A 19,385-nucleotide genomic window follows, 5' to 3' on the forward strand; every position below is an offset into this window, starting at 1 on the left:
CAAAAATACATATAATATAATAATATATTAATTAAAAATTGGAAATGTATTTTTAAAATATAAATTGTTTAAAATAAAATAGTTTTTATTTTATTCAGGTTTTATTTATTTTATTTTTTATTTATTTATTTTTATTTTTATTTTTTTGTGGTCATATAATTTTTTGGAATTATTTTAACTTCCAATAAATAAAAACATATAAATTATTCACAGTGCAAAATAATATATTGTTATTTGGCGAGTAAATATAGCAATATTATAAAAATAAATAAATAAATAAAATATAGTTTAATAAACAATTGCATTATATAATATAACATAACTTAAAAAATATACATTCTTTAAAATACATTTATTTCTATTTTATTCAGATTTTATTTTTATGATACCATTTTTACAGCTTCACAGTTTTTATAGAAATATTTTAACGTCATTTTAACGTAATTTCTAAAACCATATAAATGATTTGACTCAAGATTAGCCATGAATTATTAACAAAACTTTTTTTAACTAAAATGGTGGCTATGGGTAATGCAGTACACACTATTACAAATAATATTACTATTACAAAATGTAAAAAAAATTGTTTAAAAATTAAAAATATATATATATTTTTTTAAATAAACTGCAGTTAGGTAATGCATTGTGCTTAACTGTTGATTCTCATTTATCTAAATTGTTCATGCATTCCCACTAATTAAACTTACCCTCATTTCCCCTTGCCTAGGGGGTAAAAATTGGCACAACTTACCCCACACCCCCTCCCAGAGTAATTTTCTGCCTAATAGACGTGGTGAGATTTAAATAAACAAGAATATAAAGTGATTTATCCACTGTCCTGCATCACGCATTCGTCTTCAGTTGTCCGTCAGCTCTCCGTGAGAACAAAGTGAAGGAAAACGTTTCTCTGAAACACGAAACCTGAGGATGTGAAGCGTGCCCTCTGCCCTCTAAAGTGATACAAGTTGGCGAGTTGTCGCCGAGGTCAGTAGTGATGTTTGGTAATCTTTTCAACATCCTCCCGCTCACTTGCACTTCGAAAAAGGCCAAGGGTTGAGATCAACAATGAGAACATTAACACAAGGTTTACAAACATCAGCGGACGCCTCAAAGCCAGAATAAACAACAGCGCTGGAAAAGTCTAAACGCTTACATTTTACATCTGAATGTTTGATCTCAGATCAAAAGGGATCAGTAAAGCACACGCAGTAGCCATTTAAACAACAAAGAAAATACTTCTGTGGATTAACGGGAATGACTGTTTTCCCGCCTTAGATATTGTTTGTTAGACGTGCCAAACGTCACTCCTGTGACTAAATATTACATATTGTGAGGCGTTTAAAGTGCCACTGAAACATAACAGACTCTCAGTTAATGTAAACTATTCTGTTTCATATGCACATTGTTTGCACCTCGGCCGGCTGCTTGATAACTATCAACACCCTTTAAAGTTTACGGGCTGTTAAGGGGGTTTGTGCTGCCGAGCGTCTCAGCGTGAGGCTCTGAATGCGGCCTATTAAAAGCGTAACACAGTGTCTCCACTTTAAAAGCTACTTCAGCAGCCGCTGTTTTATGGACACTTACACTCACATGCTTCTGTTTTGGTCTGTGCTGTTGTTTGTCTTCGTATTGTTGTGCATCGATTGGACGAGGACTGTGTTTGTAAATCTATCAGTTCTGTAAGCGTGTTCGAATATGACGTGTCAAGACGTGTCATGATAGTGATACCAAATGTCAGAGCTGGCTTGACACGTCTTGACGCGTCATATCTGAATGCACACAAATGTGAATGAAATTTAAGAGGTTTAATAGGCAGACAGTTATAGTTTTGATCTGTTGTTTACACAAAGGTTTTGTATTATTAACAAATTTACTTTCATTTTATTTGCCATTTATTTGTTTGTAAAATTTACTAGCGACTTCTGAGTGAAAACTGTTTCTACACCAGGTTTTTAAAAAATTATTTATTTTTTGTATTTTCAGTTGTTCTAATACTGAAGGTGTTCACACATGCTTGACACTTATTTGGCAGCTTTTCCCTTACATTTTTTAATTATATTTATTCAAAAAAATTTTTTAGGTCTTAACGTTTTTTTTTTTTTGCTTTTTGGTTCATTTGTTAAAATTGTTATTATTTGATATACTGAATTAATATTTTAAATAAATCATAAATGTATTTTATATTTAAAAATGGATTTATTTGATATTTTATAAAATAAATAGAATTTTTTATAGAATTTTTATAACTTTATGATTTTTATATCATTTATTTGAAATATTTTAACTTCCAATGTATAAAATCATTAAATTGTTAACCATGCAAATAATATATTACTATTTGGTAAAGTAGATGTATAGAATAGAGTAGAATAGAATGGAATAGAATAGAATAGAATAGAATATATTTTAATAAAAAAAGTTCTTTGAAATAAATTTATTTTAGAATTTATTTTTGATACCATTTTATTTTGATAATTTTAATATTTGAAATGTATTTTAAATGTATGTCATATTTAAAAATATATTTATTATATATTTTATTTCATATTATAATTTTATATTTTTATTTTTAGAATTTTTATAACCTTAACCAAGTAAATAATACATTACTATTTGGTAAAGTAAATTTTAAGTATATATAATATAATATAATATAATATAATATAATATAATATAATATAATATAATATAATACATTTTTAATTTTAGCAAATGTAAATATATTTAAAAAAATAGTACATATTCTTTACAATAAATGTATTTTATATTTTATTTAGATTTTATATGATACCACTATTTTATAATTTTATATTTTTTATTTTTAGAATTTGTATAACTTTTTATAACTATTACAGTTTTTTTATATTATATAATTTATTAGAAATATTTTAACTTCAAATTTATGAAATTATATAAATTAACCAAGTAAATAACACATTACTATTAGGTAAAGTAAATTTTAAGTACATAATATAATATAATATAATATAATACATTTTAATTTTGGCAAATCTAAATATTTTGAAAAAAATACATATTCTTTAAACTAAATGTATTTTGTGTTTTATATTTTATTTGATACCTTTATTTTATATTACAATTTTATATAGTTTATTTTTAGAATTTTTATAAATTTACAATTTTTATATTATGTAATTAAAAGATAGTTTAACTTCAAATTTAAAAAATCAAATAAATTATTAACCAAGCAAATAATATGTATAAAAGTACATTTTAAGTACATATACTATAATATAATACATTTTAATGTTAGCAAATTTTAGCTAAAAAAATAGCAAAACAATTTTTTAAATACATATTCTTTAAAATAAATATATTTTCTATTTTTTGAGATAGTATATGATACCATTTTTACAATCATTTTTGTTTTATCATTTATTAAAAATGCTATCTTCCAATAATAAAACCATATAAATTATTTGTAAAATTATTTGACTTTAGAAAATGTATATGCATAATAGACTGCATTGTAATGATTTGTTTGTTTGTTTTTTTGATAATTTTAATTTAATATTTAATATAATATTTAATTTTTAATTTTAAAATAATGTTCTTTTATTTAAAATGTGAATTATTTAAAGGTATATATATAATATAATATATATACACCTTTAAATAATTCATAATATTTCCTTTAAAAAATAATAACATAAAGAGTAATACAATTTTTAAGAATGTTATTACTGAAATGTTAAACATTCTTATTTTTATGAATAATATTTATTGAAATGTATTTCAATGTATAATAAATAATATATTTGAATTTCAACACATACTCATTTTAGTTCAATAGTAAAATCAACTATGAAACATTTTTCCAACTGTCCATGTTTTCTGTAGTGACAGATTTTTAAAAATCTGTCAGAGTTTAAGAGTTGTACATAATTATTGGATTATTTTCTACTATGTTCAGTGTGTTACATGCTGTTTCTTTGCCGTTTAATTGTGCGTAAACAATGACTAGCAATTTCTAGTGAAAACTGTTTCTACACCAAATGTTCACATATGTGCTGGACACTTGTTTGGCAGCCCTTCCTTCACTTTTTTTCAATCATATTTACTCAAAAAACTAATTTTAAGCAAGTGTTTAGCTCTTAAAAGACCACTAAATATAAAATAAAGTGTGTTTTTGTAAAACTTTCACCTGGTATAGTGTGCAGTATATAATTCAAACCCACCCTAAACATATAGTGAATCCTAAAAAACAGTTGGAATCTGATACACGGCTGGTCAGGAAATACAGCAGCGCCAGTTAAGCGAAAGCCGAGCTCCGGCAAAACACAACATGAAACAAACGATAACAAATCGAACCATTGATAAACAACAATACTGAGATAACAGCAGGAGCTCCACTTTCTCCGCTCCTCTGAGAAAAAGATGCAGAGGAAGACAGAAACAAGAGAGAGAGAGTCTGAGTCAGACCGTCAGCGCTGAACCGCCGCCAGAACATTTGAGGAACTTCACTGAAGACACGGGCTGTCGGAGGAGAGGGTCCAGCCCCACTCCCTCCCGCCTCCTCCTCCTCCTCCTGAGAAATGGGGGAGTGTTTCCCTATGGTCCTCACTCAGTCTTAACACTTCGCAGAGAGCTGAGACGCCACACTGAGCTCTGGAAGCTAGCTGTGACGGACAAAAGCCACACACACACACTTGGCATGGATTGCAAAGTCCTAGCGCTGGTGGCCCTGCTGACGGTCGCCATATGGAGTCCCGAGACTGACGGTAAGTGGGTTACGGCTAACATTTACACATTTACAACGTTTCTGTTTTCAGAGGATGCTTTGAAGTGTTGAGCTGCGACTTAATTAACTAAATAACATTTTGCATGATGGACACTGATGTATCATTCAGGGTTATAATAGTTAGTAAACCTGAAACCATAAAATCATTTGTTGCTTGAAGTAAAATTTGAATTAAAAAAAAAAATGTAATTTAATATTTCCCAAATAGTTGCCAAAAGATTAAATATTTTTATTTAGTCAAACTTGATGCACTAAAATAACTAACTACTATATATATAAAGCAAAACCACAACAAAATGACTAAAACTTCATATAAAATAACAGAAAATAGTTCAACTTAATGAACTAAAACAATTAAAAGTAAAACAGAAAGAAAACTAATAAAGATTATATATGTTTTTAAAATGTACAGTAAAATAAACTATTAAAAATGAGAATACAAAATTACTAAAACTTTAAATAAAATAAAAACAGAAAAATAGTAAGATTATGCACTAAAATAACTTAAAAGTCAAACAAAATAAAAACGAATAAAGACTATATATATTTTAATAAATAATTAAACGAATAAACTAATAAAAATGACAAAGCCAGCACAAAATTACTAAAACTTTAAATAAAATTAAAATAAAAACAGAAAATATAAAAATTAAAATTCATTTGAAATATTAAAAATTAATTTGTTTATTTTAATAACACATCTATAATAAATGAAATATATGTATTCATTTATAGATGCATTATTCAGCATAACAGAAAATATGTATTTTATTTTGGCACATAAATAAACAGAAATTACTAGACAGACCAGACTAATATCACAATAAAACAAACGAGAAAAATAAACTAAACAAAAAGTAAACAAAAAACTAAAAACAAAGCAAAAAAGAAAAAAGAAAAGACTAAACAAAAAGCAAAACAAAAAAACAAAACAATCAATCACTGCTTTCTTATTGATTTTAAGTCCACTAAACTGGAGGGGAAAAAAGTTAGTGTAGGATTGATTTAAAAAAAAAAAAAAGTTAACTCAAAAACTACTAGTAAATTTCATAAATAACTACCAAAAATGCAAGTAACAAATTGGCATTTTAATGAACTGATTCATTACTTGCAGAACTGTTGCTTTATTAATTCTTCAGAACAGTGAATATTTTCAGCTAATGATCATTACAGTGTTAACGATCATTAGGAGCTTCCATTAATATCACCTTGCAGCTCGTAAGTGCCCTGCATAAATTTGCATATGCATCCTCACGCTAAATACTCGAATGTGCATGTCTTTACATGTTACTGGGTCTGATTTGGTCTTTCGGAGATGTTTAACCAGCTGAACTTGGTCTGGCTTTGTTGTTTCTGCTGTGAAAAACCCTAGCTCTGTTTACTTATCCGCAAGCTCTTTTAATTAGTTGTCTAATTAGGGAATAGGAAGCAAAAACGTTCCTGCGCTGTTCACTTGGCGTGATGTTTAGCCAAGGGTGTTTAACATGACAAAAGGAACAGAGAGTGTCGGGATATCTATGGGAATCTCAGAGTTTGACTTCCTTCATAATCACGTCCGTTTGGGAGAAACGCAACGGAAACCAGGGAGATGTGAAACCATTCGGAGAATGATTCATTTAATGCACATATTCAGGAGTAAAGTGCCTAGTGTGAGTTTGGGATTCTGATGTATTTCATGTCGAGGACCCTCTTTATGAAAAATGTGGCGAGTGAAAAGGCAGACTGGCCTCTGTGTGAATAGACGAGAGCCACTAGAATGGCAGGCTAATCTCTTTTTAATGATCCGGGTTTGTTAATGGACGCAGGTGACTGGATGCTTTCACAATGAGGAAAAGTTTAGTGATTTACGTTGCATAAACTTGATTTGTAGATTGCTTAAATTGGAAATTAGGTTGTGATTTCATTGTGTCATTGTGTCTTTCTAAGAGATTTTACAGGTTCAGATCAGACTAAAAACAGCTCTGTTCATCAACTTCATATGTTTTTCACGTTTTACAGCAGAAAAATGTTGCTTAACAAGATTATTCACCTTGTTATTGGATGAATTTACAAAAACTGTAATAATTATAAACTATGGGTAATTTCATTGTTTTACATACAGTTGAGGTCAAAAGTTTACACGCCCCTTTCAGAATCTGCAAAATGTTAATTATTTTACTAAAATAAGAGGGATCATACAAAATGCATGTTATTTTTTATTTAGTACTGACCTGAATAAGATATTTCACATAAAAGACTTTTACATATAGTTCACAAGAGAAAATAATAGATGAATATATAAAATTGACCATTCAAAGATTCAAACACTCACTGATGCTCCATTAGTAAAAATCATGCATTCATTTAAAGATCAGGGTGAATTTCACTTATTTTGTCATCTTGGAAACATGTAGGTATCTTCTGTAGCATCTGAAGGGCAGTACTACATGAAAACAAATGTGATATTTAGGCAAAATAAGAAAAACTGTACACATCTCTATTCTTTTCAAAAGTTTTCACCCCCAGCTCTTAATGCATTGAATTTCCTTCTGAAGCATCAGTGAGTGTTTAAACCTTCTGTAATAGTTGCATATGAGTCCCTCAGTTGTCCTCAGTGTGAAAAGATGGATCTCAAAATCATACAGTCATTGTTGGAAAGGGTTCAAATACACAAAAATGCTGAAAAACCAAAGATTTTGAGGAAATCTGTGGGACCTAAAGGATTTTTTCTGAAGAACAGCAGGCAGTTTAACTGCTCAGGACAAACAAGGGACTCATGAACAACTTTCACTAAACAAAATAACACAGCTGTGGATCATTCAGGCAACAACACAGTATTAAGAATCAAGCGTATGTAAACTTTTGAAAGGGGTCATTTTTATCATTTCAACTATTATTTTCTCCCATGGACTATGTGAAATATCTTATTCAGGTCAGTACTAAATAAACAATAACATGCATTTTGTATGATCCCTCTTATGTTGGTAAAATAATTCACATTTTGCAGTTTCTTAAAGGGGGATAAACTTTTAAAAGGGGGATAAACTCTTAAACTTTTGACCTCAACTGTAGGAACAAACCAATACACAAAATTTTAACAGAAGATTTGGTCTGTTTTACACTTTTGAATGCTTTTAACTTATTTCCACAAATGATTGAAAATAATATAAAGAGAACAAAGAAATTATGTTAAAATTCCAACATATATATTTTTAATATCTATACTTTGAAGAATATACACTATCAAAATACTTTTTAACGTTTTTGAAAAAAGTCTCTTCTGCTCATCAAGGCATTTATTTAATCGGAAATACAGTAAAAACTGTGAAATATTATTGCAATTTAAAATATCTGTTTTGTATTGTAAAATATTTTAAAATGTAATTTATTCCTGTGATGCAAAGCTGAATTTTCAGCATCATTACTCCAGTCTTCAGTGTCACATGATCAATCAGAAATCATTTTAATATGCTGATTTGCCTCTTCATATTTTTCATAGCAACCTCTTTTTCATGATTTTTTGATAAATCTTTTGTAACATTATAAATGTCTTAACAGTTACTTTTGATCAATTAAATGCGTCCTTGCTGAATAAAAGTACTAATTTCTTTCAAAAAATCTTACTGGTCCCAAACATTTAAATGGTACTGAATCTACACAGTTTAAGATGTGTTTTTCATGTTTCTCTTGTACTGAAATTCTCGCTGTGATTTCATCCCAGCTAAACCCATCAGTCTGGTGGAGAGATGTTGGTGCCGGTCCACTCTCAACACCGTCCCGCAGAGGAGCATCCGCGAGATAAAGTTCCTCCACACACCCAGCTGCCCTTTCCAAGTCATGTGAGTCAACTTTCCAAATCCATCCGTCTCAAAATTGCTAAACTGTACTACATTTTATATACTTTACATGGCTACATTAAGTTTAAAATGCCAGAAATAGCTCTTGAAGTTACAAATTTCCAATTTAAGGAGTCAAATCTGTGTGGGAATGTATTGACGTGCCCTATTGTTTACAGAATAACAGCCAAGTTAGAAAATATGAGACCGATTTTGTCTAGTTTTTCACAACAATAATTGTTAAGGGTCAAAATGATTAGCTTTGCGTTACGAGCGACCTTGTCGTATTCATTTTTACCAGCATTTGGAATTACTTCAGCCGTCTGGAATGTATTAAAACGAACCATTTGTACCCATTCGAGCAGCAAAAAGCCAAAGCGCTATGGGGGATCAAGGTTATAGGGGTTACAGAGGTTAGCGTGTAGCTGAGGGTCATTTGGGGAACAAACTTTGGCCGGAGGAAATCACCTTTAATCTGCCGTCTTCCACACATCTTGTTTAGAAATCCTTTTGGATTCGTTGGCCCAGATGAAAGACAGCCACCAACCCTTTCCCCCCACAGACCCGCACATCACTCATTTTGTTGTTAGCATTAGCTAGCTGTGAGGTAATTACTACCTGCTGGCTCAGTCCCAGACCACCGACAAGCTCGCTCCAAAGATCGTTTAGACTAGCTAGATTAGCTCAGAGCCCAAATCACAAACAAACAAACAAACAAATATAGATGACATCCCGGCAGAAAACAAACAGAGATAGCATTACGCTTTTATTTGGCTTACAGATCGGGAAGTTGATTGTGAGGATCGCAGTGTAGATTTGAGGTTAAGCGGATCTTTTATCTGCGCCGACAGGCTCCATTTGTCTAGACAGATGAGATGTGTGTGTGTGTGAGGTGTAAGCAATACGAATAGGCATTTGAATGGCAACGTGAGCTGCTAACTCTCAAACACAGCCTTTTGGCACTGAAGTGCGAAGTCTGGGTGTCATTTGTGTGGTTTTCTCCATGTGTGGGTGAATGAAGCTTTTGAGGGGATTTTCCTGGCTGTGCCAGAGCTAATTTGGAGATCAGATATCAATCAGAAAGATTTCTGTTCGAGGGCCCTGTTGAAAAAACCAGCATATGCTGGTAGGTATGTTTTGATGCTGGTTTAAGCTGGTCCTTTGCTGGTTTATGCTGGTCATGTTGCTGGTCAAGGACCAGCATGAACCAGCATAAACCTGCTAAGGACCAGCATAAACCAGCAAAGGACCAGCTTAAACCAGCATCAAAACCTACCAAACCAGCATATGCTGTTTTTTTCACCAGGGGGTATTTCAGATTCTTGACTTTCTTTGTCATTAACCAAAAAATAAGTCGCTTTCTTTGTGACTCTCCTGATAATGAAGTGTTTTTGCATAAATATGTATGGAGGGTTTGCACTTATGTCACGATTTGGTCAGTTATCCGGATGCGTGACCACATTGGAGAAACAACAGCATTGACTGCATGGTTAATTTACTACTGAATATGTTGTTCTGCTAATTTATCCTGTCTAAACCATGGGAAAAAGCTGTGGAAGCTGCTAAATCATATAGAGAAGACATACAGAGGGCGCAATATTTTGACAAACTAAAGTTAACAGGTGGAAAAGATACGCACAAGCAGTAATAATTAAGACATTAGCCTAATATTTCACCCACCTGACTGAAAATGATAAGAACAAACACAAATGTTGTCAAGATTCTCATTGTGGAAATCCTGGTTCAGTTTAGACAACCACAAATGCCTTTTGTTACAACTTTTGGCAGTCTATAGTACTCCAAATGTTTTCGATTAATACAGCCCAAAGCCTGACAATAATTTACCATTTTCAGTAGCAATAATAAGCAAAAATATGCGAGTTTTCGTTCGGTTCAGTAGCATTGTTTACATTCAGTGCCCGACATATTGTGAAAACATAAATACAACACATACAGGAAAAAATATATATATTTAAACGCTTTCTTTTGCTATTATATCTTTGGGTAAGTATTGTATATAAACTACGGGCATCAGGGAGCCGCTATTAATAATACGCGGGCGTTTAAATCGCTTTTGAATTCGCTTTCATTGTTTACTTTCACTTTAGAGATTCGCAATCTGTTTATACTATGGAGACTCACATATTTTACACGATTAGACGTGTCAGTGGTGCTTGGGATGTGCAAATCATTCGCCATCGTCCTATCAGCCTTCTCTTCTTACTGTTTTTGTGGTAATTATATGTACTGAAATGTAACAGGCTACCTTTAGCAAGCGGCTAACCATGTCCCTTTAGTGACTCCAAAGAACGCGTTCTCATTTGCCGCGCTTTTCCGAATCCAAATTCGTTATTCGGGCACATCCGTACAGTCTGTTTACACTGGACGAGACAAAGCGACCGTTACAAATCATTTGAACTTTGTGTGAGCACGTCATAAATAGAATCATTGATTACAATGGGTTCTATTGTATTTTGTCGCGTCGCGCCTAATTTCCCTTACGAACATTAACCATTAACCAGTATGTTACTTTAGACACTTTACTTTAATAAAACAGTGTATTTTACTTTTTAACTACATGTACATGTACAGTGCTGGGAATCCCGGTCGGAATCTTCCGAATCATCAAAAAACCCGAACTTCCAGACAGCGCAACTTTGTCCTTACGAACCTTCTCTAATTCAGTCCTGTTATCTGATGAAGGGCAGTGACTCCTGGCAGTACAGTAGAATAGAGAGGCTGAAATGTAGTCCATGACGGACAGCTGATATCATCTGATAAAACACACTGTAGAACCGCCGAGGGAGAAAGGTACAGTCTCTCTTTTGCTCTGGTCCGAAACAAATCCCTTCTTTTCTCTCTCTCATTACCAGTGCCAAGCTGAAGAACAACAGAGAGGTCTGCATCAACCCCAAGACCAAATGGCTGCAGCAGTATCTAAAGAATGCCATTAGCAAGTAAGAAGAAACTCTTTCTACACTAGAAAAAGCAGGAGTTCTCTAAGGAATCATGGGATGAAATACAGACCTGTTTCTTATAAACTTAAAAACACTGAATTAAAACAAATGTATTGAACGGAAATAAGCAGTAACTAGAAAGTGTATTTCCCATACAATGAATTATGTAAATTGTACACATTTGTATGTTTTGTTATGTTTCAATATTAATACATCAGACACTTTCAAAAACAAATTTTTCTTTTTCTGAATATGCTTCCTATAGTCAGAACTGAAACAGCTGTAAGATAATTTTACACCTCTAAAGTATAAAACGTTCTTAAAAACTACACTGAAAAAAAAAGTGGTGATGAAATAATAGTCAATAGTCAATTTCACAAATAATTACAAATAGCAAAGAACACACTGAATTAAACAAGACGTTTAGAAAGTAGATTTTTTAAATCAAATTACTGTTTATTGTAATTCACACAACTTGTTATTTGGTATTTTAGGCAAACTAATTCCTGTCCAAATAAATCCAAGAATGCAGTGCCATTGTGTTATGTGAAAACAAGTTGTTGTTCTTAACATTTAAATGGCATATGTGGAATGTTATTGGCTAATTTAAGGTTATAGAAATGACACGTTTACCTAAGTAGGTAATTAGGCTCCACCACAAACCCTGAAGCATTTAACCCCTGTTCTTTAATTACACTAATTGTAGATTAATGATAAGGTAACAGGCAGAGCAGAGAGGTTTTACACCACTATAATCGACCTCCTATTGTGCCGCTGAGCCAAAATGGCCGATGCCATTAAAACATTTAAAAAAATAAAAACCTAATGACGTGTTGATCATTGTCAGTCACTCGAGGGCTGGGTAAAATCTTTTATTAATTATGTTACTTAAAATAAATGCAAATAAAATAAACTAAATCTAAATATTAGACAAAAAAAAGTACATTTTTTATTTATTTATTTTAAGAAAAATGTTGGCAACTAACTGAAATAAAACCAGTTTAAGTTTACATTAAAATCGCTAAAACTAAAATTTTAATTACAATAAACTAAAGCTGAATATAAATGTTTAAAAACAAAATTACTAAAATGACAAAAGCACAAAAAAATTAAACCTAATTAAAAAATTAATAAATAATAAATAATAATATAAGTAATACTAAAATAACACTGGTCTGGAGTTTACTTTCTAAACATCTCCTATGGAAAATATGTAAAAGCTAAATATTTTGTGATTTGTCAGGATTTTTTATTCTGGAACTGAACTAATCCTTTAACATCAAATGTAAAAAAAAAAATAAGTGATTGTTCATCTCTAATAATAATACAATTTCCTTTCTTTTCAAGAATAAAGAAGAAGCAGTCAAGTTAAACACCTGAGGATGTGCGAGGAGGACCACAGTGCATCTCTGACCTCCAAAGAGGCACCCGTCCTCTTCTCTCGCTCTCTTTGATCACTCCTCCTATTTCTGGACTGCTTGCACAAACAGCACTTCACCTAAACCTGTCTCTCAAGCATCCAGACAGCCTGCAGCTCACCAAAACGCAAGCCAACACCTTCATCCCGATGCACTGCTACTGCTGGCTCTGATTATCAGCTGGTGCATGTAAATGAAGCGACTGAATGTGACCGTGAACATTTGAATGCGAAGGCAAGAGGGATATGTACAGGTTCTCTGCAACAGTAAAAATGAGAGTTTGTGTCATAGTCGTGAGGAATGTCTAACCTTTAGGATAGTTTGGGGTTAATAAGGGACGTATGCAAGTGAAAATGAAGCAGAAATTTGAAACTGCCACATTCAAGCTTTCACTTTTTGTTTTTTTGCTGCTCATAGCTTAGTAGAAGTGTTTAAAAGCTCACCAGCACACATGAATGATCCAGCATGCTAATGCTTAGCCCCGTTCCAAAACCTAGCGAGCCGCCTACTGAACAAAAAAAGGCATAGAAACAATTTTCACTCAGAAATCGTTAGTAAATATTACAATAAATGACAAAGAAATGCCAGTTAAACTGAGATAGCATTCTGAAGGTCCTTGCATACTGAGTCTGAAATTTTCATATGAGTTTTGTATTTCGTATGTTTTGTCGTATTAGTCAAAATTCGTCACGTACAGAATGTTACGGTGGCTCAGAATTGTCAAACACCTTTCACAATGCTTGCTACGGATGGGAAAAACGCAGAAAATTGAACCCGATTCAATTTTTTTTTATGATGAACAAAAGTTTGTGTCAGTGTGTAAACGTGATTAACACAACGTGAAGTCGTATTTATTTTATAACATGTGAAAATTACAGGCGAGAATTTCGGACTCAGTGTCCAAGAACCTTTACGCCAATAACCCTGTTGAAAAAAACAGCATATGCTGGGTAGATATGTTTTGAAGCATGCCAGTTGGTTTAAGCTGGTTTAAGCTGGTCCTAAACTAGCTCCTGCTCAGGACCAGCTCATAACCAGCTTAAACCAGCTCAAACCAGCTGCCATGCTTCAAAACATACCTAACCAACATATGCAGTTTTTTCAATAGTAAACTTACAGTGTGGAAAAACTGTATTTCACAAATAACGCAATCCCAGAATGCACTGTGACAAGTTTGGTTAAAAACCCAAGATGGCGGATGTGAAATGTCAGTCATAAATAATATACTTACATTTCATTAAATACTACAGAAAAAGTTAAACACTGACTATTTATCCCAGTATTTGTATATTTTTATGCTTAAAATTGCGTAATAATTATTACGCAATAGACCTTAGTCAAGTTAGATGCAAAAGACTGAAAATGAAGCTGTGAGGGATAAACTTACTGTCTTTACAATGATGTAATGTGAATGTAAACTCGCAAGTATTTTTGTCTACTAAACAATTTCTGAAGGACGTTTCGTGAGCTGAACAATTAGTATGTTGTTAAACAACTGTACACTCCACTGAACGCACTGTACTTCTATCCCTCACAGCCTCGACTTCGTTCCTGCCAAAAATCAAATATGCCACAACCCTAAGGTCTGTTAGTTTAGCAACATTTGTCAAACTGTTTGGAATCCATTTTTGGTGTCGCATTTCAAATCATTTACTTACAAAGTTCCATACGATTATGGTGTGGACTTAAAAGAATTCCGTACGTAGGCAGCAAATAGCAAGGTTTTGGAACAGACACGTTTGACACAGGACTGCTACTACAGGAAGCAGAATCATAGTTTCCTGCTTTCCACTTCCTCTCTGCTACCTGTGTGTAGCAAACACTGAAGTTCAAGAAATATGCAGTTTGAGGCAGATACGCTGTATGTACAAAGCAGATGTTGTTAATGCAATCACGCCACGGCAGCTTAAAACTTCTGCTCATGTGCATCGAGCGACATTCCATGACTCAGGCCTTAATTAACATAATCTGCATACAGATCTTGTGTCATACTGGTTGTGATTTGCATTCAACAAGAACAACCAACATGTAAATATACTACAGCACTAAATGGCTGTCAGTAGATGGGTTGAACAGGGACCAAAACTGAAGAAATGCAAGCATTTTGTAGGCTAAATTAATATTAGTATGTATTCCATATGTATCGTTTTGTTTTTAGCCACAGAATTAAGGGATCATGTGACTGTGATTTTTGTTTTCATGAAGTTAACATGTTTATCTAACACACGTTGTTTCTGTTCAGATAACGTTTTGACTCAAATGCCCTGTTGCTGTAACGTTTTTGAGCCACTTTAAAAATATAAGGAGTTTGTAATGTAATGATTTATTTTTGTATTTTGTATTGATCAATATGAATAAAAACACAACCGTACAATATGAATTTTTAGAGTATTTCACAGTTGCACAATTACTCATTAAAATTTATATATTTAAAAAATATACACAAAAAGGTTCAAATATATAGTAAAAGCTATATATATATATATATACACACACACACATTTTTTATGTTAATTCTATATGTAAAAATACATGTTAAACATATTTGCATTTATTAAAACTTATATATACAGTGCCTTGCGAAAGTATTCATACCCCTTCATGTTTTTTCACTTTTTGTTATATTGCTGCCTTATATTAAACTGCATTAAATATACATAAATCCATTCTCACATTTCTTTGCTAAATATGAAATTTCCTTATAAAATCTAGAAACCATAAACAAACAGCCTTACATATGCTTTTCATCAGGCATTTCCAATAAGCACTTGACAGATGTATGTTACTTTTGTTTTCCACTGTTACTATGTGACTTTTCATATTGTAAAAATGTCCTATTAAAAGGCCCCAGTGTGAATGCTGCCTCGGGGTCAGTAGAGCCAGACGTCTACACCCTAAAACAAGTACTTCTGGAAAAGAAATTTTCCATGTCAAATGCATTAACAGCTACTAAGATGATCAAGGAAGATTTTGATCATTTAGCAGTTACTGAGAACTGAAATTTGTACATTTATAAATCACCTTTTTACAATAAATACAAAGAACACAGTCTCTGAGACATGTAATCCACAACCACACCTCTGAAAAGGTGGTTCAGTTTAACTCCACTGTGACTTTGTGTCAATCAGAGATTGTCAGACGGTTCTTTAAAAAATAGAGTGGTGAAATCAATACAGCTGGTATTTATTGTAAAAATCACTAGTCATTTCGGCTGCTTAAAGCAAACACCGTGAGATGTTTAACCTCAAGGGTTGGCGGGACCCCTGGACTCATTTATAACACCTGAGTGTACGATATCAGTAGTGAAAGTTCGATACGCGTCCACCACACCAGGGACGGTCTACAAATACATGAGAGTGTCACTTCTAATACTAAAAACATATGGACGCAAATTGCTTTCTCACATGATTAAGCTTTCGTACTGAGACGTGAACAGGCTATGTGGACGGGTTTAAAATGTGCTTTCAAAAGTAATTGTATAATACACACACATTAATTAGTGACACTAATAAATAAGCGACAACATAAGTAGGGCACTCAAACTACAGCATCCAAGTAGGTTTAGTTTTGGTATGGTGAAGGAACTGTATGTAGTTTTGTGTATTTTTGCAACTTTTGAGTCCCCTACAGTTAAATGAGGAAATTCCTGTCATATATATATCACTTTCGCAGAATTTTATTTGGAGCCCCGCACATAACATGCAGACAAAAACACATTTATCATGTCTATGAATTAAAAATTCCTTGTTTCATTTTATAAATTGGCTCCTCCATTTAGTGCAGTTGTAGCCACATTACTAAAAAGTGGCTATCATTTACTAAAACAAAGGTATTTCTTAATTCATGGCCACAATTTAAAGGGATAGTTCACCCCAAAATTAAAATTCTGTCTCATTCATCTTCATTAAGATATTTTTGATGAAATCTGAGAGCTTTCTGAATCTTCCTAGACAGCAATGCAACTACCACGTTCAAGGCCAAGAAAGGTAGTAAGGACATTGATAAAATAGTCCATGTGACATTAGTGGTTCAACCTTAATCGGGTGCTAAGTTCACTTTTATATGTTGTTTGAACATTAATGTGTGTTGGCAGTGTATGTACAAATCTACCCTATAATGATAAAAATCCATGCAGTGGTTTTTAATTAATCTGTAAAAATAATATTCCCTTTTTCAAATCGAGCCATTCTCAGATGCCTGTCGTTGTGGCGTCACACCCACAGAGGCCGCTCCCACGATAGTTGATTGACATGAGCGTTTTACCTCAGATCAGCTGTAACAGTCCGCCCTCTCTTTGTTTTTCGATGCTGGAGCAGAGATGTAAGTTAGACAAAAAACATCTCTGACTGAGCGATTGAGGTGTTGTGTTGATGGATGTAATAATGAACAGAGTGATCGTCATTTACTCCCGACATCTGAGCCACTGAAGATGCAGTGGATTGCTTTCGTTTGTGAATGGAATGCGCCTCCCGATCTACATATATCTGTCTGTTCGCACGAATCATTCATGATCCAGCTTCACTTACAGCAGAAGTGAGTATAAGGGTTTTTTCATGAATCCATAATGCAGCATTTTTAGTTGATTTCGGGAATCCATGTGATCCCATTTAAAAAAACACAAAGAAAACACATTTCTGCTTTTAGTACAATCGTTGTCGTGTAAACGTACCCTTAGTTGTGGGAAACAACTCCCATTATTAAATATTTTTTTCTGCATGTCATGTGTGAGGCTCTAAAATAACATTTCCACAAATTGACTCATTTTAGTTAAATCATAGACACAAATTAAGAATGCATTCCCTCATTGTAGTAAATGATTTGCTGATTTGTTACCTCATTTTAAATAAATCAACAATGTGGCCACAATTTAGTAAAACAACGGAACAAGTTAAAAAGTTGTGGGAACGAACTCTTAAATCATGGCCACATTAAAGGGATAGTTCACCCAAAAATGAAAATTCTGTCATTGATTACTCATGTTGTTCCAAACCCGTAAGACCTTTGTACATCTTCAGAACACAAATTAAGATATTTTTGATGAAATCTGAGAGGTCTCTGACCCTCCCATAGACACGTTCAAGGCCCAGAAAAGTACCAAAATGATCAACAAAATAGTCCATGTGACACCAGTGGTTCAACCGTAATTTTACGAAGCTACAAGAATAACAACTTGATTAAAGGGGTCCTATTATGCTCTTTTACAAAGTCTTGATTTTGTTTTGGTGGTGTACTAGAACATGCTTTCATGCTTGGTGGTTCGAAAAACGCATTATTTTAAAAAATAATTTACATTATTACAATACCTTTCTCCCATTTTTCCCAGCCTGGCACAAAAGGCTTGATTAGTTCCAGGTTTAATGAAGGCCCGCCTTCTGAAAATGAAATGTGTTGTGATTGGTTAATCTGTCCCACTGCGTTGCGATTGGTGAACAGCCTAGGCGGTATTTCAGTACTGCCACACCCCTTGACAAAGAAGCAAGTTCCGTGCACAACTGTTAGCGCAAGCTAGATTAAAGTGATTCTTACATTTTAAATATGGATATTTTTCTTACAAAAACGCATCGATTTGCTACAGGAGGCCTTTATTGACCCCTCAGAGCCGTGTGAGGCACTTTTTTATTATGGATGGATGCACATTATTGGACTTGTTTTGGACTGATGAGGAGAAACATCCATCTATGCTGTTCTAAAGCTTGGGAGTGCCAGAATAAATTTTAATATAACTCTGATTGCATTCGTCTGAAAGGGGGAAGTCATATACACCTAGGATGCATGGAGGGCGAGTTAATAATACGCTACAGTAGTTTTGGGTCCTATCATCAGCCTGCCAGCCTAAAGTTAGGCTAATCCCCCACCTCGTCCCTACCCACTCCCTAACAATTAGAATTTCCGTAGGTGGGATTTATTTTAATGATATTGTAATGGGCCGTGTTGTGACATCATTGCATGCAGAAAACAAACGTTGTAGTCCAAAGGAGCTGTTTGTTGTAGTTCTTTGAAAGGGATTTTTTAAAAACAAAATATTTCCCTTTAGAGTGGACTTGATTTGTAACTTTGTAGATCTTTTTTACACCCAAAGATACACATCACACACTGACTAAAATTCAAAAAGTGAAAAAGCATAACAGCACCCCTTTATGACACAAAAATAATGACTTGGTAACGTACTCTCCTGAACGCGTGCCCACGAGTGACACAGTAGAAACGAAAATGTGGAATAAAGTTGTTATTTTTGTTCTTTGCGCACAAAAAGTATTCCCGTACCTTCGTAAAATTACAGTTGAACCATCTTTTGGTACTTTTCCGGGCCTTGAACATGGTAGTAGCCTTGCTGTCTATGGGAGGGTCAGAGGCCTCTTGGATTTTATCAAAAATAGCTTAAATTGTGTTCTGAAGATGAATGAAGATCTGGTTTTGGAACAACACGAGGGTG

General features: G+C 33.3%; 1 protein-coding gene across 1 annotated transcript; it reads left to right on the forward strand.

The window, feature by feature from the left end:
* The first annotated feature begins 4,488 nt into the window (after nucleotides 1–4,488).
* Nucleotides 4,489–15,328, forward strand: cxcl12b (chemokine (C-X-C motif) ligand 12b (stromal cell-derived factor 1)). The gene is made up of 4 exons (XM_051094532.1): nucleotides 4,489–4,742; nucleotides 8,463–8,580; nucleotides 11,451–11,534; nucleotides 12,882–15,328. Exons 1-4 carry the CDS (start codon nucleotides 4,676–4,678, stop codon nucleotides 12,904–12,906), a joined length of 294 nt encoding a protein of 97 aa, XP_050950489.1. The 5' UTR covers nucleotides 4,489–4,675; the 3' UTR covers nucleotides 12,907–15,328.
* The last annotated feature ends 4,057 nt before the right edge of the window (nucleotides 15,329–19,385 follow it).

Source organism: Labeo rohita, chromosome 22 (genome assembly GCF_022985175.1).
Source record: "Labeo rohita strain BAU-BD-2019 chromosome 22, IGBB_LRoh.1.0, whole genome shotgun sequence".
Lineage (NCBI taxonomy): Eukaryota > Metazoa > Chordata > Actinopteri > Cypriniformes > Cyprinidae > Labeo > Labeo rohita.

Coding starts and splice junctions, on each gene's coding strand:
- cxcl12b (XM_051094532.1), top strand. CDS start 4,676: ATGGATTGCAAAGTCCTAGCGCTGGTGGCCCTGCTGACGGTCGCCATA. Junction 8,581..11,450: donor AGCTGCCCTTTCCAAGTCAT/GTGAGTCAACTT, acceptor TCTCATTACCAG/TGCCAAGCTGAAGAACAACA. Junction 11,535..12,881: donor CTAAAGAATGCCATTAGCAA/GTAAGAAGAAAC, acceptor TTTCTTTTCAAG/AATAAAGAAGAAGCAGTCAA.